Consider the following 21,112-nt stretch of genomic DNA (forward strand, 5'->3'; position numbering starts at 1 on the left):
TCTCACTGCCTGATTCCCCAGGTGGCTTCATTTGCAGCTCTGACCCTGCCTGGGTCTTCAGAAGAGCCATAACACCCAGCAGCATCAACAGGAAGCAAACTCCCTGACCACGGCTCCTGGCATTTAAGGATCTCCTGAGTCCAGACTTGCCCCATCTGCCAGCCTCAGGTCCCTCCAAACGCTTACCAACATCTAGAGCTCTCCCTTTAACACAAATGCTTCCATCCTTGGATCTTTGCTGGTAAGCTAATCATCACCCTGCCCTCCCCTCCCCCTTCTGCCCTCCCCTCCCCCTTCTGCCTCTTAAGGATTTATTCAGGCTTCACTAAGAAGCTTTCCTTGGCAACTAAAAGAAGACCGCCTTGCAATAAATTATTTCTCCCTCTGTGATCCCTACTTCATTTTCCACCTCTTCATTGAGTGTTGGCCTGTACCCCACCCTGGGCTAATTCAGCCCACCTGCCCTTTTGTCTGGAGAGTAGTTCACACCTGATTCTCACCGCCTCCAGGACCAGGCGCAGAATCTCAGTGATGTCTGTGTTCTCGTCTCTCACCACCGTGCTTTGCACTTTGTCGAAAAGTGTCAGATGGTTTGTAGACGGGGCTCTTCCCACTAATGTGAGCCATGTGACCTAGGTGGAATCGTCGGGTCACTCTGGCTTCAGTTTTCTGATGAAATGGTGATGAAAATACTTCAGAGTTATCCAGGGGACAGCGAGGTAGGATGGAGGAAAGTGTCATTAAAGCCGGAGCCCCGGGTCAAAGAAAGATGTGGAGTGGTTGTATCCCCTCCTCGCACTGGCTGCGAGGCAACATCTCTTCCCCTTCGCTCTCCCGGAAAGTCAAGTGCACCAGCTTCCAAACCTTCTCTGTGTGCCCCCTGCCCCTGGCTCGGAATCTAGGCTGTGGAGGTTTCCAGTGTAAACTCAGGACACCTCCCCGCCCTGCCGCCCCTTCCCAAGGACTCGCGAAACACACCTTGAACCCCGCGCCAGAGCGCAGTTCAGAGCGCCGCCCGGAACTGCAGCTCCAGTGCGTGAGCCAAGGCCGGGGGTCGCGCATTTCCAGTCGGTGACTCAGGGCCTCTTGGTCCGGGGGTGGGGTGGGTAGGCGGGACCCACTAGTGCCGCGCGGGGGCAGCGCCCGGCGATCGGTCAACGAGCTGTGGGAGTCGAAGCTGGCTCCGACCCGTCGCCATTCCGCCGCGGGCGACTGTCTCGCCAGGTCTCCGAGCGCAGGAGGAAGGCCCGCGCTACTTTCCTTTCGGCACGCTCCTTTGCTGGTGCACAACGACCCGGGCGGCCGGCAGCAGCTGGAGCGCGGATGGGGCTCTGCGCGCGAATGAATGGGCGCCCGGGGGATGCGCGCGCTCGGGGCTGAAGGGCATTAGGACCGTGAGGATCGCGCCGCGTTCCTGTCTCTCCCTATCACAACCCCCCCACCTCTCTCCTTTTTCTGCTCTGCAGGACTGAGCAGCCAGGCGCGAGAGAAAACAAACAGCTGGGGCTGCGAGCGCCCCCGCCCCGGCCTCGAGAGCTCGCCGGACCCGGCTCCCACCCTGGGCGCCCGGCCGCCCACCATGAGGAAGATCCGCGCCAATGCCATCGCCATCCTGACTGTAGCCTGGATCCTAGGCACTTTCTACTACTTATGGCAGGACAACCGAGCCCACGCAGCATCCTCTGGCGGCCGGGGCGCGCAGAGGGCCGGCGGGAGGCCAGAGCAGCTGCGCGAGGACCGCACCATCCCGCTCATTGTGAGTACGCCCGGCGCGCCGGGCGGCCGGCCGGCCGGGGAGCCGTGGCGCGCGTCCTGCCCCTGCGCGGCAGCCCAGGGCGCGGGGCCCGCCGCGCCAGGCCGGCTTTGTATACGTTGGAGCATTCCTGTTTGTTGTTATGGCAACCTCTGTCGGTCCGGCGGGGCCAGGGTGCACGGATGGAGGGAGGGTGACAGCGGGTGGGGGTTGGGAGAAAGTGCTGCAAGTTTGGTGGGCCCTGCGTGCACGCGCGACTGGGAACGTGGCGGATCTCCCAGCACTGCGCAGCCAGGGCTGGGGGCTGAGGGGCTGCGGATGCCTTGCCCGCGGGAGAAAGCAGCCGGCCCTGGAGCGCAGCGAGCGGGCGGTGAAAGCCGCGCAGCTGAGCGCGTAGGTGGCGGTGCGCACTGGGTCTCCAGCCTCCTGGGGATAAAGGACATCGGGTGGGGGCGTGGGTAGGGAAGGGTCGCTAAACGCTGCTCCTGGCTTCGCGCCCCCTTCTCGCCCGGATCAATGCGAACCTTTTTCTTTGGCATTGACACCCTCCCGAAGGGGTTTTGTGGGTCGGGGAAGGGTCTTGTCCTGTATGCGCCCCGCACCCCCAACGTTAGGGTTCCCATTGCAGTTGAACCGGCAGTGTCCGCGTCTGGACCAGGTGATTCCTTCGCAGAGGGTCAGCTTCAGGACCGCTAAGCAAGCGGGGAAACAAAGGCCGTGTGGAATGGCTGGGGCTTTGGCGGAGCTGCGGGGTCCTAAGCCCTCTGGGGACCCAGGTGGTAGCATGCGGAGCCCCAGCCGTCCTGCAGGGGGCGTTCCTGTCGCCGCCTTGGCCCGGGCACTGGGTGACAGCTTCTTGTGGCCAGGCAGGGGCACCTGTTGAGGCAGGAGACTCTGGGTCCCGCAGAGTGCGCATTCGAACGGGTGCGTTCTTCCAGCAGTGGCGAGTGGTGAACGAGAGTCTCAGACTACCCTCCCGACAGACTCTGGCCGCGACAGACTGCTGGCCGCGGTAGCCTGGCGGAGCGAGGACCAGGAAGCAGAGTGGAGCTGGAGTAGGGGATTGGGGGAGGGTGCAATCCTGACGTGGAAAGATCTGGGTCTGGGAGAGGCGGGGTGAGGAGCTCCCCGGGAGGTACAGGGTCAGGAGAGCTGAGGTTTGTGTAGACTGGCATAAGAGATGCTTACCCAAAGGTGCCTCAGAACTCCAGGAATGTGGAGGATCCGTGTGAACCACTCTCATATCCCATCCTGCCCCAGATTCCACTCTCGTTACCCACCTGGGAAGAGGAGAAAATTCTCTACAAAGGAACCATTATTTCTGCAAAGGAACCTGGCGTGAGGAGACCTTGGGGGTTATGGAAGGACTTTGTCCTAGGTCTCAGGCTGGATGCATCTGTGGGGGCAAGTGTGTTTAGGTGGAGAGTTTCCTTTTGAGCTCTGGATCCTTTCCCTGGGACCCTGTTTCCAAAGCACTTGTCAGTGTTTGGACAGAAAGACTGGAGGAAAAGCCTTCTATGTCAAGACCCCAGAGTGCTGAGATCCAGGCGACCGACAGGTTAGAACTGGAACCAGTCAGACCAGTAGTGACCCCAGAGGTCCCACACTGCCCTCATCCTAGCTGCCCTTATCAGAAATGACTAGCTTGGTCTCAGGGAAGGTCAACCTGGGGCCAGAGGGGAGATGCAGGCTGGCCAGATGCTCTTGTCCCTCCCTGGGGTGACTGATGGGAGGAGGCTGTGAGCTGGAAGGGGAGAAAGGCCAAGGAAGGGCATGGAGGAAGGGAGAGGGCACGGGAAAGTCACCCAAGCCTCTAAGGCAGACCCCTGACCCTTGCCTGAGCTTTCTGGGGCACCTCTCTCCTGCTCCTCCCACATGTGAGTCCTGGAATGGGGGAGTGGGGCCACTACTGGAGGGATACACTAGTTTCCAGGGGAAGGAATTAGAGGTGGGAATAGTATACTGGTCAACACCTTCTTGCGCCTCCTTATCCCCATAGGTGTTGGCCTGCTGCAGGTAAGAAAGGGGCTGGGATCTGGAAGCTAAGTTGAAAGAGCAAAAGAGGATCGGGAAGATACCTGGGAACCTGGAAGAGAGGGTGCAGGAAGAAAGGAGAGGAAATAATCCTGGGGATTGAAATGACTGAGCTTCCCTAGCCACTTAAGTGCACAGCTTGTGCCCTCTCTGTTCTTGAGCTTTAGCTCTGGAAGTCTGTTCCACCAGCATCAGTCCCAATCACACACTGCCCTTGACACTGCCTGGAATTGTATTCCTATCTTTCAGTTAATTCACTTTTGAGTAGTTCTAAACTGAGTGTAAGGCTTTGCACACAGGGATTGTGCTGGAAGCTCCTCGCGTCCCCACCTTGATGCACACAGCAAGTCCTAATAAGCACTTCTTTTGCAAAAGAAGTGCAATAGTATTCTTGCCCATTTCTGGGAGCAGTCAGTGGTCAAAGCTTCAGATCCCCTTGATATTTCTTTGCAACTCCACTGTGACTGTAAGGAAGGAAATGCAAGATCATGCATCTTTAGGAGTGGAACCCTTTGTTCAACTTGAAAGGGGCAGGTGCAGCTGGAGAATTGATTTCTCCCTGGAACTGTAACCACTGGCTGTCCTTGCCATTTCAAAGCAAGCCAGAATGTTGCATGTGGATTTTCAGATTCTTAGTGAATGAGGTGGCCAGTCCTGAGGTCAGAAGCTGAGCAAACTCAGACAAGCGTCATCATCACTCCCCTGGGGAATCAAAGAGCTGAGCTGGGAGAGGGAGGGGCTGTGTAAGAGCCCGAGCAGGCACAGCTCTGCCTTCTTGCTGTCTGGGCTGTTCGAAGCCAGCCAAGTTCCTTCTGGACTTCAGAGATGCTTGTTTGGCATTGTGGGTTGTCGGCATGGCAACCGTATGGACCAATTTCTCAGGGAGGTCCTGAGTTTTAATATTCCGTTCCGCTGTCAGCCCATGTATCACAAAATTTTGATGTGAAAAATTGGTTATAGAATCTGCAAAACTAAAGGGAGATCCTGGTTCCATCTCCCTATAGCTGCTGAGGATGTGGCAAGATTTGCAGTTTTCCTGCCTTGTACTTCATGGAAAAGGCAGTATGGTTGGGACACTGCCCTTGAACCTACACTGATGTACACTGGCAAGAACACCAGCAAATGCAGGAGGCAGAGCAGACGTGCTGGAACCTTGGGCAGCTGAGTGGGGGAGGACATTGTGATTGGTTGGGTTTTGAACTCACGTTTCCACATGCCAATTCTCTAACAGGCAGGCATGGGAGGCCAAGGTGTTTCATGGACTTTTACTTTATTGAAAAAGACTCCCCATGATGGCTGTCTTCAGCATAGGTATACTCATGTGCAACAACCATCTTCTGTGTCAAACCATGAGAGATGTGGACAAGAGTTTTCCTAACTGGAGTTTCTTATCCTGAAATTGAGATCCTGCTGAGTGACCATGGACAATATATGGACCATCTCTGGGTCTTGGTTACTCTCTGTGTTAAATTTGGGTTGATTGATTGGCAACCTTTGTTGATGCTTTGATAGACCAATGATAGTTTAATTCTTGAAGTAAGTAAATGGCTTTAAGGAAGTTCTGCTGCAGGTGCTGTGAGGTTTGTGCCATGGAGGGACCCTCCCCTGTCAGGAGAAGGTCCCACAGTCACCCTCAGGCCTTTCAGGGGTCTCCACTTACCTAGTAGATGGGGATAGCAATGATGACTTTTCTGGCACTGTTCTCTGAAAGCAGAGGATTCACTAAGATCTGGATGAGTTTGTATTTTATTTATAATGTATGCATTTTGGTGCCATGGGAATATGATTTGACTAAATGACAAAAAAAAGATTTTGTATTTAATTTGTCTAGGTGCCACACTAGAGGAAGAGGGTGCGGAGGGAAAAGCACAAACACCCACAATTCCCTTTGCCAAAATGTTCTGATTTAAAGGGTCAATTTCCTGTCCATAGGGTCCATCCCTGGGCTATTTTTGAGACCTACCCCGGGGACATGGGGACAGCTCAGAGGCATCTAAATCTGGAGGGGGTGTTGACAGCCCAAAGAGTCCCTTCCCAGGAAGCCAGAGGCCTCAGGGCACAGGAACAGTTGGAAGGTGCTTCTCTTCTCCTGACAGCCCCTTTACTTCTGTGCTGTGACAGCAGTCCCCCCACCAGCCACTCTGAGGCCAGTGGGAGTGGCTTCCTCCTCTGGTGGCTGTGTGTGTCAGCTCAGAAAGCAGAGGAAGCCCTTGGGTCTAGAAATGCCATTGAAGGTAGACATGGAAGGGGCACTGGAGGGTAAGGCCAGGCCACGCTGCCCAGGGGATGGTCGTGCTATAATGAAGGCAACCTCTCCAGGTCAGAGGGGGGCACACAGCCAAGCAGTTCATTATGGTTACACGACTGGATGGAGCTTAATACCCTTCCTGCTTCTTGAGGAGACCTGAAGCACCTTCCCCATGAGCAGCAGGACAAAGACGCAGAGGCCAAACAGATTCAGGACTCAAGTCCTCTGCGAAGAGCCAGGGAGTCGAGCCCCCAGCGGGGAGTCAAACGATGATTATATTTGGACAGTAAATTCGGTTCACTTCATCAGACCACGTGCTTGCCTGGTACAGTAACTGACTCTATGGCCCTCTTTGAAAACGGTTTCAAGCGGCTTGTCTCTGAACACTGTGGTCCTTGATCATTTACACCTGTCTAGCCTTCATAATAGCCGTCTACTCTCTATTATATTTATGGCAGCTACATTCATCGGATACTTTTGACGCTGTGTACATATTTTACAAGGTTTACCTCTGAATCCCCTCAACAACCTAAGAAACTAGGTACCATTTTTAGGTCCAATAACATGAGTGAACTGAGGCTCACCTATAGTGACTGAGTTCATTGGAAACCAGGTGTTTCTGATTCTACAGCCCATGCGCATGTCTTTTCCCTGGAGCATCTTCAGGGGATGAGTCAAGTCTGATGGACTGTCAGGCTGCCATCACTTGCAGGTTCCACATTTTTGAATTCAACCAACTGTGGATCAAAAATATCGGAGCCAGGTATGGTGACTCCCACCTGTAATCCCAGCAGCTCGGGCGGCTGAGGTAGGAGGATCATGAGTTCAAATCTAGCTTCAGCAACTTAGCACAAGGCCCTAAGCAACTCAGAGACTCAGTGAGACACTATTTCTAAATAAAATATTAAAAAGGGCTGGGGATGTGGCTCAGTGGGAAAGTACCCTGGGTTCCATCCCTGGTACCCCCCCCCCAATAATTACATCTGTTCCAAACATGTAGACTTTTTTTTCTTGCCATTATTCCCTAAACAATACAGTAGAGCAACTATTTACAAGGCATTTATAATATATAATTTTATATTATATTATATAATATATATAATATAATATAATATAATATATAATATTAGGTATTATAAGAATCTAGGAATGATTTAGACGCATGGGAGGATGTGCATAGGTTATATGCAGATACTTTGCCATTTTGGCAAGGGACTTGACCACCACTGGATTTAGGCATTATGGGGCAAGTCCTCGAACTTGAGTCCCTTTCAGAGTCCTAGGGATAACTATCAGTGGGTCTCTCCTGGAGCCCCTAGAACAGCCATTTCCTTTGTACTCACTCCATAAGCATTTGTTGGAGGGAAAATGCAAAAATCACACAGAATAAAATGCTAGCAGCGGGGGATATTTTTTCTCCTTCAACATTTTCTGTAATATGCCTTTATTATCATGATAAAGACAATATCATTTTTTTCAATATCATTATTTTTAAAATATTTGCTGACTGCTTAGACTCACTCTTGACTCCTCAATGAAAATAGAAACTTCTTAATATGTCATACACTTCCGAATCCCCCATCAAGACTTTGCATTGAGCCAACATCAAAGGCAAGGGGCTTATTTGAATTATTCTGTGGGGTTCCAGGGAATAGAGCTGAGCCAGTAGGTAAAAGTTGTGGGGAGAGAGATTTCTTGATAGCGGAAGGAAAACTTCCTTGCAGAACCAGCCAACACTGGAGTGGAACAAAGGCTGGCCAGGTCTCTCCACTCAGCAGATGAGCACGTCCACCAGTGCAGAGAGTTCAGAAATGCTTGAAACCTTTAAATTCTCCCGAGGAATAAACTGGACCCACCGCTCTTGTCCTTCCTTGAAACACCGTCTGGCAGAGCTGTGCATTCCCTTCTACTGTATTAGAAACTGAAGGTATCTGTGAGCACATCAGGGCATGCACACGTGTCTCCAGGTGGACGTCAGACATCTCAACCACCCACCACCTGAAGGGAGCTACAGAGATCTCTGCGCAGGGCACTGAGAGCAGAAGGCAGGCATGGAACTTGCCAGAGGCCACGGCCTGGAAATCAACATTGTTCAGAAAAATCAGTTTAAGGTTGGTCTTCTCCTGCCAACCTTTAGCTTTTCCATGGTTACAAATCCAGCAGATTAAACGAAGGTGAGGGAATTGCTAGGAGCTGCTGACCACACTGAGAAGTGATAGCTGACAGCAAAGGACCAGGCCAAAAAGGGCCACACGAGATAGGAGTGACCCCTCTCCCCATGCACACACTGGTTAGACTGCCGCAGGCATCATTTATTCATTCTCTCTCTCTCCTTTTTTTTTTTTTATCCCACAAACGTACAATTTTAATGTGTCGATTTAAAAAAGTGACTGGAAAGGGTACACAAGGAAACATTCAGAGGTGACATCCATGTTCTACATCTTGTTAGGGGTAATAGTTACATTTATCAAAACTCAAGGAATTTTACATTGAAGATCTGTGTATTTTACTGTATGTACTCTATAACTCAAATTAATAAAGAGAGTTAAAAGTAGTTTAAGAAATAGGGGGAGATAGGGTACTCCTCTTTTCAAAACCTGGTTATATTACTTTTATTTTTCTTTGGTATTGGGGGTTGAACCCAGGGGAGCTCTACCACTGAGTTACATCCCAGCCCCTTTATTTTTTGCTTTGAGATAGGGTCTCGCTAAGTCGTTGAGGCTGGCCTTGAACTTGCGATCCTCCTGCCTCAGCCTCCAGTGTACCTGGAATTACAGGTGTGTCCAGAGACAGAGCAAGCAGAATCATGGATGCAAAGGGTCCGGTTGGCTCTGCGGCTGTAAGCACGTACTGCTTTCTACCTCGACTGCTGTACAAAGGTTTTGCCACAGTCTTCCCAGCTGTTGCGGCATCGGGAGGCGGGGTGGGAAACCGTGTAAGACCACATTCTCAGGTACTAAAGCCACCAAGGCTCTCCCTGAGCTTCAGTTGGCCAACGGAGGATTCAGGGCCTCGAGCTGTTTCAAACGCCCCTCCGATCCGGACCAATCACAGCGCAGCTTCTTCCTTGGTTACCGCCAATCATCGACCGCCTCCCACATCCGCTTCATCTAGGCAAGAGTATTTGCAGATTCTGTCCAGATTGAGCATAAGTTCTGAGGAGGTGCCCTCACTCTGGCAGGGGGATGCCATCCAGGACATCCAGGACACCCTCTCAGGCCAGCACTGTGATCCCTATTCTCTCCCAGGATTCCCAGGCCCCAAACCAGCCCTCATCTCTTGGATGGAACAGGAGAGTCTATTCATTCTCTTGATGATTATTTATTGAGCAACTATTATGTGCCAGGACTATTTTCAGCACTGGAGATAATAAAACAGAACTGAAATAAGCTAACATTTTAGTTGGGGGAAACAGAAAATAAACATATCAACATGATTTATTAGGTAGTAGGAAATACTATGAAAATAAAATAAAGTAGTATAAGAAGGTTGAGAGATGGAAGAAGGACCATCAGGAAGGATTTCTCAGGGAAGCTGGCATTTGAGTCCTGAATAGGAGAAAGTGCGCCATGCAGACATGAGAGTGTTCCAGACAGCCAGGGCTGGGCTGTGGACGTAGCTCAGGGTAGAGCACTTGCCTAGTATGGGCCTGGCCCTCCTGGGTTCAATACACAGCACTGTTTAAAAAAAAAAAAAAAAAAAAAAATCCAGACAACCAAGGTCCAGGCCACTGTCCCAAGGGTGTGTTCTTGGTGTCCTTGGCTGGGGCAGCCTGAGAAGTGGGACAGCAGCCAGTGCTAGAGGCCAGGTTATTAGGCTTCATGGCATGGTAAAGACAGGCTCAGAAACACCCCTGAATCATCAGGAAGTGACAAATAACATTCAGTGTACAGGCGTGGTAAGTCAGGGAACTGTGTCATTCATTTTAGAAAAATTTCCAGCAAGATGATCAAATTTATTTATAAGTGTTGGTTCTTCATGTTCTATGGCTCAGAACACTTTGTTCCCTTATAATGTGTGATCAAAGAGATACTTGTGTGTTGTGTGGTGTGTGTGTGTGATGTGTGTGTATGATGTGTGTGTGTGCATCGCGTGCAATGTGTGTGGGTATGTGCATGGTATGTGTATCGTGTGCGTTTGCGTGGGGTATATATTGTGTGAGAGAGGTGTGTATGGCGTGTGTGTGTGTGTGTGTGTGTGTGTGTGTGTGTGACTGGTGAGGGGGAAGAGATGTGCTGGTGCTTGAAGAGATGGAAGGGACAAAAGATAATGGGGCCCTCGTTGAAATACTGGAGTGGGGCGGGATGGGGAGGACTCTCGCTGCGAGAGGGAGGATTCCTCTCGGTGGCGGTATCTGATCACGCCGCCTTTGTTTCCTGATCCGCTTTGCAGTGTTCTCATCAGGTACAGCTGAAACTCTGGGAATGGTTCTGGAATGCAGGCCCTTGGAGTCTTTTCCCCTGGCGTTCAAGCAGACCCTGACCACCAAAGCCTTCCTCAGACCCAGCGGTGGGTGCCTGTGCAGGGGCAGCCCAAGGCGTGGCAGGCAGCTTTTTTCAGTCTTGTGTGGGTGCAGGGGCTGCTGTGTCCCTTGTGCCCAGGTGGCTGGTCTGATGTGGCTTCACGTGTCCCTGGGAAGCTGCAGGTGCTTTGTTTTTGTGGTTCAGGTCACGCGTGCCCGGCTGCAAGCCGCTGTCAGTCATGCCCTTTCAGACGCGGCTTTCAGAGTCCAGATTTGCAGCCCTTTATCTTCTCCCCGCAGTTCTGGCTTTTAACTTCTTTAAACAGACTGTTGCAGAGGCTGCTGACATTTCAAGGCCTTTCATTCCGGGGGTTCTGGCCTTGTGTTTCCATAGCCGGAGGGAACCCATGTTACCCCCAAAGTTGTCAGAGGTCAGTTCCCCGGGGGTTTGCTTCTGGCACCTCTCAAGTGTGAGACCTGATTCTTTGCTTGGAAGTCATCTTTCACCTCCCTGTGGAATCTCTCACTGGGAGCGGGAGGCTTGGACATTATTCCAGGGATTGGGGCAGAGCCTGGACTCAGGTTCTGTGAGAAAGAACATGTTGTTGATCACTGAGATCTGCTGTGGTTTTGGTGGCTTGAGGGGGTAAATGGCCAGGACTGAGCACAGTCCCCATATAGTTTACCAACCCAAGAGGCCAGATAAGAAGGGGATCCAAGAGACACACAATAGGGACCAGGGAGGGCAATGAGCTGCCTTGGGAGGAGCAAGCAAAAGGGATTGTCCAGGCAGAGTGGAGGCTACCCATGGTAATGTTTTAGCACTGGCTGGTGCCACCTTTGGGAGCACGAAGATGGCCAGGGCCCTCTCCCAAAACACTAAGGAAATGTCTCATCCCTGGATGCACTCTAAGATTGCCAATCCCCTTTTTTTGTGTAACAGAGACCACCGCATCTCCTAAAAAGCCCTTCCAGAGAAGCAGGGTCCCTGAACCACACCTGGGCCTGGGTCTGGACTGGGGGCTTGAAGCGAGGTGGAGATGGGTCTGCTACCGAACTTAGAGTATGGAGCCTGGTAAAGCAGAAAGCCAGCCCCAGGCAAAGCGGAGGGCAAGCCAAGCACAGTATCCAAGAAAGGGCCTAAGCAGGAAGTAAAACCTAGTGGGAGGGGACAGGCCCAGGCTAGAGTGCTCAGAGGACCTGGCCCATTCGTTCCCCAGAAGCCCTCAGAAAAGACGGGGACTCTGAAAGGAGACCGGCATCACTCCTGGGTAGGGAGAGCTCCCCTTATCTAGTCCAAACCTGCCTGGACCTTACAGTAGCCACCAGGCCCTTGTGGCTATTGGGTACTTAAAATGTGGCTATTGGAACCAAGAAACTGTATCTTTAATTTAATTTTATTTTTTGTTGATATAAAATTTAAAACACTCATTTCAGTTGTTGGAAAACTTTTACGAGTGTTTAGAAGAACTTCACTATATGGAATCTACATTTTTTTACATATATTTTTTAGTTTTAAGATGGATATAATATCTTTATTTATTATTTAATGTGGTGCTGAGGATGGAACCCAGTGCCCCACATGTGCGAGGCAAGCGCTCTACCACTGAGCCCCAGCCCCAGCCTCTGAAATCTTCATTTTTAACTAATTTTTACTTATTAATATATCTAGTGACAATTTTGTATCTAAATTGAAATGTACTAAACAATATATACTAGATTTCACAGGCTAGCAGCGAAAAAATAAAATATTTGACTAACCTTTTTAGGTGTTGGAATGATACTATTTGGATATACTGGGCTAAATTATCTATGTATGGGGGAGGTGCTGGGATTCGAACCCGGGCCTCTCCGTGTGCTAAGCATGTGCTCTACTAGTGAGCTACATCCCCGTTCCTGATATATAATTAATATTAATTTCACCTGTTTCATTGTACTTATTTAATGTGGCTATTGGAAAAATTTTAAATTACATACATAGTTCGTATTCCATTTGCATTGGAAAGCGCGGTGCTCCTCAAGGTCTAGGAGGGTGTCCAAGAATGCGCATGCGCAAGGGGAGAATGACCACACCTTTGTTTACCTGGATTCCAGGCTTTTCGGTCATTTTTGGTCTGGCTACTGCCAGGCTGGGGTTCCTGATTCACCATCATCATCTCTGGGTCCTCGTCCTCATGCCAGCATTAAAATCAAGGTCCATATTTTCTTGCAGTGCCTTTTCTTTTAGAAGTCCCTTCTAAACCTTGCTGTGGTGAAATGGGTTTTGGAGGAGGGTGGGAGCAGTGGATGCAGGAAGCCTTTTACTCCCCTGGAAAGAAGAGGGATTAGTTCCAGTCTGTTGCTTTTGGTGTTCCGTCTTTGTCCTGTTAGAGCCAGAATGACAAATAGATCTCGGCTCTGCAGCCAGCTCAGAACTTGTGGAAATGGAAGGCTGGGGCCCCGTGGTGAGCATTCAGAAGCTGCATCTGGGCCAGGTGGGCAAGGACCTGTGATCCATTCACTGTGTCTATAAAGGGCTTGGAAAGGGGCCCCGGAACATGTGCCTTATATTTACTAATCCTGCATTAGCTGAGTTGTCTTTTTGGAGTGATTTTTCTCCACTTCAGGGACTGGATATGCTTTTAGCACTGGCCACCTTGAAGAAGCAAGGGATGAGGGTCACAGAACGTCAGACCATGTGCAGAGGAGACGGTGGTCACCTCCAGGGGCCAGGACCTCAAGAAGATGTGCACAGATTTAATCAGCACGTCTGCTGGGAAAATCCCAACAGCCACTCCCCTTACTCCATGGAGATGAATTTGGCTCTGGTCCAGGGCCAGCCTTTTGGCAAAGCCATAAACCCCAGAAGGGCAGGATCATCGTCTGGGGGATGAAGGGAGGCTTGGCCCTTTTTCTCTGTTTTTTCCTCTCCTTCCCTTAAAAGTAGGGACTGTGAGTCTGGCATGGTGGTGCATGCCCATAATCCCAGTGACTTGGGAGGCTGAGACAGGAGGATTTCGCGTTCAAAGCCAGCCTCAGCAAAAGTGAGGTGCTCAGCAACTCAGTGAGACCCTATCTCTAAATAAAATACAAAATAGGGCTGGGGATGTGGCTCAGTGGTTGAGTGCCCCTGAGTTTAATCCCTGGTACTGTACTCCCCACAACACTGAGTTGGGTGCAATAGCACACCTGTAATTCCAGCGGCTTGGGAGGCAGAGGCAGGAAGATCAGGAGTTCAAAGCCAGCCTCAGCAACTTAGCAAGGCCCAAGCAACTCAGCAAGACCCTGTCTCTAAATAAAATACAAAATAGGGCTGGGGATGTGGCTCAGTGGTCAAGTGCCACTGAGTTCAATCCTTGGTACACACACAAACACACACACACACACACACAAAGTAGGGACTGTGGATTTGAGAACATATCTGTATTCTTGGTGTCCAATTTCTGCTTGTGGCTCTGCTCAGGGTGCAGCCTGGGATGGTGGTTATCAGTGGACACTGGAGCCCCAGCGTCTGGGTGTGTGCTCCTGTTCTGCCACTTTGCAAGTTATTGAAACATTCTGTGCCTGGGTTTTCTCACCTGTGAAATGGAGATGCTATCAGGCCCCATTTCAGAGGATGGCTGTGAAGATGAATGAGTTAATTCACAGAAAGAGTTTAGAACTCTGGGGCTGGAGTTGTAGCTCAGTGGTAGAGTGCTTGCCCCTCTGTGTGAGGCGCTGGGTTCGATCCTCAGCACCACATAAAAATAAATAAAGTAAAGGTATTGTATCCATCTACAACTTAAAAAATACTTTAAAAATTTAGAATTGTAGTTAGCACATAGTACCTCACAAGCACTGGAATACAAGTTGTTAGCAGTAACAATTTTTAAACTTGTTTATTGGTTACCTAGTGCTGCGTAACAAATCACCCTAAGATCTTAATGGCTTAAAGCAATAAGCATTGATTTTCTCTCCTTGTTTCTTTGGGTCAGGAATCGGAGAGTGTCTTGGATGGGTGGTTCTGAGTTTTCTCTTGAGGTTGCAGTCACGTCAGCTGGGGCTGTAGTCACCTGTGTTTCCTGGTATAATTGGAAAGTTGGTGCTACCTATTGGCAGGAGGCCTCAATTCTCCAAAAGGGCCTGCCTGAGAGTCCCTATAGGGTGGTGACTGGCTTTCTGGGAGCAAACGATCCAGGAGATTGAGGCCAATACTGCAATGCCTTCTTATCTAGCCTTGGAAATCGCCTAAATGGGAGACTACTGTGATTTTGAGAGCTCGCTGAGGCTGCCGATTTGAGACTGAAGAAGGGCCAGAGCAGGAGTACCTTCAGCCGCCTGGTTTGCGCCTGGTATCTTCCCGTGCCTGTTCACAGAGAAGGAACTGACTCAGGCATGGAAGGCTACCTGCCAGCACAGCCAGGGTTCAGTGAGGGCTGCCTGACTCCAAGCCTGAGGGACACCCACTTCTCAGGATGCCACCCCCTGATGCCCCCACTTATGTGGGGGAGATGGGCCCTATCTCTCGAAGTCAGCATGGGGAGCCTCAGGTGTATCAATGGTCCAACTGAAGGATTGGGGTGAAGAAGTGGAACCTCAGCCCTCAGCCAGGGCCGTGGGAAGACAGAGGGACCGGGGCAAGTTGGAAGGTTTTATGGACTAGGAGTTGAGGAGGGCCCCTGCCACTGCCTTAGGCTCTCCAAATTCCTGAAACTTCTGAGCTCAGAGAGAGTATTGGTGATACTGACGCCCAGGAGTTCTGCGCAAAGGGAGCAGGCCCACCACCTGGAATGGATCCTTACAGTAGTGAAATAAATGAACCATGTCAATATATAGCAGTGTGAATGGAGTTTAAAAACATGATGTTAGCCGGGCACCATGGCGCATGCCTGTAATCCCAGTGGCTCGGGAGGCTGAGGCAGGAGGATCAGTAGTTCACACCCAGCCTCAGTAAAATCAGGGTGCTCAGCAACTCAGTGAGAGCCTGTCTCTAAATAAAATTCAAAATAGGGCTGGGGATGTGGCTCAGTGGTTGAGTGGCCCTAGGATCAACCCCTAGTAAAAAAAAAAAAGAAAAAAATTCACACACACACAATACGTGTGTGTGTGTGTGTGTGTGTGTGTGTGTGTGTGTGTGTAGTAAGGTGAGCACGTATATACCTCAAAGTATAAAAATGCATCAAAGAGGATACACGGCACACTGTGACAGTGAGTGTCCCTGGAGAGAGACTGTTATGGTTTGGATGTGAAGTGTCCCCCAAAAACTCACATGTGAGACAATGCAGCTCACATGTGAGAAATGATTGGGTTGTAAGAGTCTTAACCCAATTAGTAAATTAATCCCTGATGGGATTAATTGAAGTGGTAGAGTGTGACTGGAGGAGACTGGAATTGGGGTGTGGCTATGGGTGTATATTTTGTATCTGGAATGTGGAGTCTCTCTCTGCTTTCTGATCATCCTGATGTGAGTTGCTTCCCTCCGCCACCCTCCCCTGACATGATTTTCAGCCTCACCTCGAGCCCCGAGGAATGGAACTGACCTATGGACTAAGACCTCTGAAATAAACCTCAAATAAACCTTTTCTCCTCTGCAGTTGAGCTGGGCAGATCCTTTCAGTCACAGCAGTGAAATAGTTGACTAAAACAGAGGCAGAGGGGACCAAGAGGGAATTTGTCTTTATTTGAATTGTTTTCATTAATTTTTATAAGAGTCATGAAGTAGATGTAACCATGTGTGAACAGTTGTTAAATTTGGTGGTAGTGCAGGTATTTGTATTTCTAGTCTTTGTGCTTTCTGGAATTTAAAAAACCCTCAATTCTAGAGTTGGATGTGGTGGTGCATACCTATAGTCCCAGCTTCTTGGGAACCTAAGGCAGGATGATGGCTGGGGACCAGGAGCTCAAGGCCAGCCTGGGACATATAGTTAGACCTGACTCAAAAACAAAACAAAACAAACAAACAAAAACAACAACAAAAAAAACAAACCCCAGACCTCTCAAATACAGTGATATTTTTAAAAGTAAAATAAAAGAAAGAGCTAGTGACCCAGAGTGACTGGTCTCAACTGCATGTAAACGGAGAAGGAGGCGCAGCAGCCTGAAGGCAAGATGCCCGCCCCTCCCAAGCTTGTCCCACGTGGCTCTGCTGTCACCTGTTGGAGGACAGCAAAGCCATCCTCAGGCTTGTCTTCTGAACCTAAGATCAACCTGGCCGGCTGTCATTGGAATGGTTGAGGAGGGGAAAGCACTTCCACGCTGAGGGGCTCAGGAGGGGACCGAGAGCCAGGGTCCCCAGGGATATGAATCCCAAATGTGTCTCTTCCCCCTTCTTGGGGACAGAGGGATGACAAAGTCTTCTGGCAGAAAGGTATGAGATCGGAGACAAGGAGCTTTTCCTTAATTGATCTTCCATCTCCCTTTAAACAATAATACATGTGTAATACCCCAGAGACGGAAATCAAAAAGAAGGAAACGAAATCACCCCGGACCCCACCGTTCAGAGTCCTCACGTTAGCATTCAGGCCCATCATTGATTCAGATCTTTTTTGATTGATTTTTTTTTTTTTTAGGAAAAAAATGATTTTATAGTGTTTTGTAGCTTGCTCTGGGTAACGTGTCTCATGGACACTTCCCTGTGCCATGAATTGTCTTTGCGGTATTTCTTAATGGTTGTCTAGTGTCTCACTGTGTGACAGTTCCTTAGGTCATATAATCACCATTCACACCGAGTAGTTAAATTGCATTAAATTATATGAAATTGTTGTTTTTTAGGTAAAAATGGTCAAATGTTGGCAGGTTCATGTGGTTCAACCGAACATGTTGTCAGTGTTTTTCTCTCGTTTGGCAGTGCTGGGGATTGAACCCAGGGGTGCTCTACCACTTCTACCCCAGCCTGTTTTATTTAATTTTGAGACAGGATCTTGCTAGGTTGCCTGGGCTGACCTCAAACTTGCGATCCTCCTGCCTCGGTCTCCCTGGTAGCTGGGCTTACAGGCCTGCGCCACCACACCCAGCCAGGCTCATTTTTATAAACAACCCAACGCTGAAAATTCTTGTAGGTCGATGTTTGCACATAGTCCTTAAATATCTGGGAATGGAATTGCTGAATAAAATATCTAATTTTTAAATAAAGACTGAATCTGACAGGGCTGGAATTAGAGTGAATTGAGTCATGTAAGTACAGAGTCAGAGCCTGTCTTTATCTAAAATTTTAGTATTTTGTTCATTAAGGAGATATATATATATATATATATATATATATATATATTTTTTTTTTTTTTTTTTTTTTTTTTTTTTTTGGTACCAGGGATTGAGCTCAGGGGCACTCAACCACTGAGCCACATCCCCAGCCCTATTTGTGTATTTTATTTAGAGACAGTCTTGCTGAGTTGTTTAGGGACTCACTAAGTTGCTGAGGCTGACTTTGAACTCGAGATTCCCCCTTCCTCTGCTTCCCAAACCTCTGGCATTATAGGCATGTGCCACTGTGCCCAGTTCATCATTAAGGATTTTTTGGGAATTAATTTTGATTTTTAAAAATAAATAGGTCATTCGAATATGATGTGCCCTCATTACTGAGGCTTTGGGGGGCCCCTGCAGCTAACTTGGGTGCCTTACTTGCTGCACCTTGATTTCAGTCCTGAGTGACAGTGGCACCTGTCCTTTAGAGTTATGTGACAGTGCTCCTAAATCTCTCCGAGCAGCAGCCACAGGCAGTGCGCTCAACAGGTGCATGGATTGACCCACTCAGACACTGGCTTTCCCATGTGTGACCAGCACTGGGCCAGAGGCTGGGGCACAAGGAGGAATAGGACCCAGTGTCCACCCTCAGTGGTTGGACTCTGGAAGAGGCTGATGAGGCGGGAGGGCTGTGGCGCTGACCTTGGGTGTGTGCTGAGTGCAGCCACTGTCGACCTCACGGAGAGGCATCCCTGAGGGTGAGAAATCTGGTTGTCTTCACAGGAGCACGTGCCCGTTAGGCAGGAAGAGACGGAACATCCGGCAGAGGTGCGGCCTGAGCAAATTCTTGGTGTGGCGACTCCAATTCCAGGGTCATCCTGGGATGGAGGAGAGGACTAGGTGCAAAACAAGCCTGGGCGGTGGTGGGAAAGAGACTATCACCTCACCCCAAGGCCACTGTCTGTTCTCTTCTCAAGTCGCACAGACTACAAGAGAGCCCAGCCTGGAACAAGCCTCTCAGGTGGCCACTTCCCTGTGTACCAGAAGTAACGGTGTTGTTGATGCCTGCTCTTGATTTCTTCTAATGAGTTTTAAAATTTTCTGGTAAGATATGCGTGACATAAACGTCACCATTGTAACCATTTAGTAGCGTGCCATTCAGTGGCATTAAGGACATTCGCGCGGTGGCACAACCATCGCGACTCTTGGTCTCCAGAACTTTTCTCTGCAAGCTCAGACTTGGTCCCCGTTAAGCACTACCTCCCACCCGCCCCGCCGTTCTACTTCCTGAATCGATGATTTTTTTCTTTTTTTGCTACCAGGGATTGAACCCAGGGCTGCTTAATCACAGAGCTACATCCCCAGCTCTTTTTTATTTTTTATTTGGAGACAGGGTCTTGCTAAGTTGCTGAGGCTGGCTTTGAACTTGTGATCCTCCTGCCTCACTGGGATTAAGGCATGCACCACCGCACCCAGCCCACTCCTATGAACTTGACTAACTTTGGTACTTGAAATAAATTGTATTTGAATGATATGGAATCACCTAACCTCTGACTTTGGGGGATGGCTCATTTCATTTAACATGTCTTCAGGGTTCTTCTATGTTATAGCATGTATCAGAATGTTCTTCCTTTTTAAATTTTTTTTTCAGTTGTAGCTGGACACAATAACTTTATTTTATTTTATTTATTTATATATAGTGCTGAGGATGGAACCCAGTGCCTCCCACATGCGAGGCAAGTGCTCTACCACTGAGCCACGATCCCAGCCCCATGACCTTCCTTTTTAAGGCTGATGAATGTCCCATATGTGTCTATTCCACATTCGGCCTGCCCATCCACGCATCCGTCCATCCACCCATCCACTGACAGACACCTGTATTGCTCCTGCCTTTGGGCTCCTGTGAATAATGCTGCTGTGAACGTGGGTGGAAAAATATTCTAGACCTGGTTTCATTTCCTCTGGGTATATACTCAGAAGTGGAATTGCTGGATTCTATGGTAATTCTATTTTTAATTTTTTGAGAAACCAACATACTGTTTTCTCATTTCCATTATTTTTACCAGATAAGGGAGCCGAGGCCCCCAGTGCGGTGCCTGCCCCTCGTACATGTGCAGCGAACCTTGGTGGACGGATGAGGCTCCTGGAGGTCTAGTGACTGTGGTGGGGGAGGGGAGGGATGGGCAGCACAGATGTCTACCTAGGACGCCAACTCCAGGGCCAGTCTCCTTGCCTCCAGGTCGAGTGGCTCCTGGAGAAGCCCTGAGAGGGCCTCGCCTCCTCACTACCACCAGAAGCCTCCACCTTTGCTTCCCCTTGGGGCAGAGGCTGAGGATACAGCCCTGAGGCCCTTGGCTGCAAAGATGGTCAGGGATCATTGTGACTCTTAGGGAAAGAAAGGGGCAGTTCCAGTCACCCAGCTGAGAAGACCAGCAACAGCGGGGGCTGTCCGTGGCTAATAAAGCTCCAGGGTCTTTGCTATCTGCCAGAGGCCACGGCAGCAGCGGCTGTACTGTCAACCCGACTTTTCCTTAGCTGTCCCTCCCACCCCCACTGGACAGGGTTAGAGTTTATACCTAACCTCCCACGGCGCCTGGTCTATGGTGAGCACTCTGAAGCTGGGGCTTTCCAGTATCCCCACTTTACAGATGCGGAGATCGAGGCTCAGAGAGGACGGGCCAGCTGATTAGCAGTAGTGCTGGGTATACAGCAGGCACATGGTCTCCTAACCACACAGTCATAGAGAAGGAACTCCAACTCAGCTCCAGACCTTGTTAGGCGTGTGTAGTCCCACCCGCAGCCCCTATTGAACCCCGGGAGTGGGGCAGAGGGAAAGGACAAGAGGGAAGGGGAGCAATTTCAAAGCAGGTGGGTCCCCACTCGGCTTGTCTGCTCTCCCTACTTGCTGTGTTCCCTGAGCCTGGGGTGGGGGGGAGTCTCTGTTCTTTGTTGTAGCAGGGCTGTGGCTCCTTCCCTGTTGACAGGACACCAGCTGGGTTCCATGAGCTCATGTCACCCCCCAGGGATGTAGCTTGCTCAGTAACACTGACGTCTCGCTCGGTTCCTCCCACGACATAGCCGTGTGGCATTTTTGAGATCTGATATTTCACAGTCTGCACTGGGGAGTCCAGTACAGTCCTGGGTGCTCCAGACACAGTCCTCTCTGGTGGGTGGGGTGCTGGGTGGGAGTGGAGCCTGTCCCCAGGCTCAGCTAAATCCCAAGCGGCCATGATGGGCATGAAAGAAACAGTATTCATTCTGAAACTGCTTCCTGCTGGTGAGTACTCGTGTACGCATGTAATTTTCCTGAGTTACATGGTGGGGTCTGTCTTGGGCCTTTGAGAGACGCTGGAACTGATGAAGGTCGCATCTGCACTAGCTGAGGTTTTTAATGTGCACACAGTCAAGTTGCATGGGAGGCTGTGTCTCCTTCACAGGGGCTGTAACCTGGGACCGTCCTTATTGTCCTCCGGAGGCG

The 21,112-nt window shown here is 50.0% G+C and overlaps 1 protein-coding gene across 1 annotated transcript in view; it reads left to right on the top strand.

Moving 5' to 3' along the window:
- The first annotated feature begins 1,163 nt into the window (after positions 1–1,163).
- The window catches only part of Galnt16 (polypeptide N-acetylgalactosaminyltransferase 16), an 84,690-nt gene continuing 64,741 nt past the window's right edge, over positions 1,164–21,112 (top strand). Inside the window, exons 1-2 of the mRNA XM_047540660.1 lie at positions 1,164–1,224; positions 1,467–1,756. Of these exons, the coding sequence (XP_047396616.1) occupies positions 1,580–1,756 (177 nt within the window). The 5' untranslated portion in view covers positions 1,164–1,224; positions 1,467–1,579. The remainder of the gene's footprint in view (positions 1,225–1,466; positions 1,757–21,112) is intronic.

The sequence above is a fragment of the Sciurus carolinensis genome, chromosome 2, assembly GCF_902686445.1.
Source record: "Sciurus carolinensis chromosome 2, mSciCar1.2, whole genome shotgun sequence".
Lineage (NCBI taxonomy): Eukaryota > Metazoa > Chordata > Mammalia > Rodentia > Sciuridae > Sciurus > Sciurus carolinensis.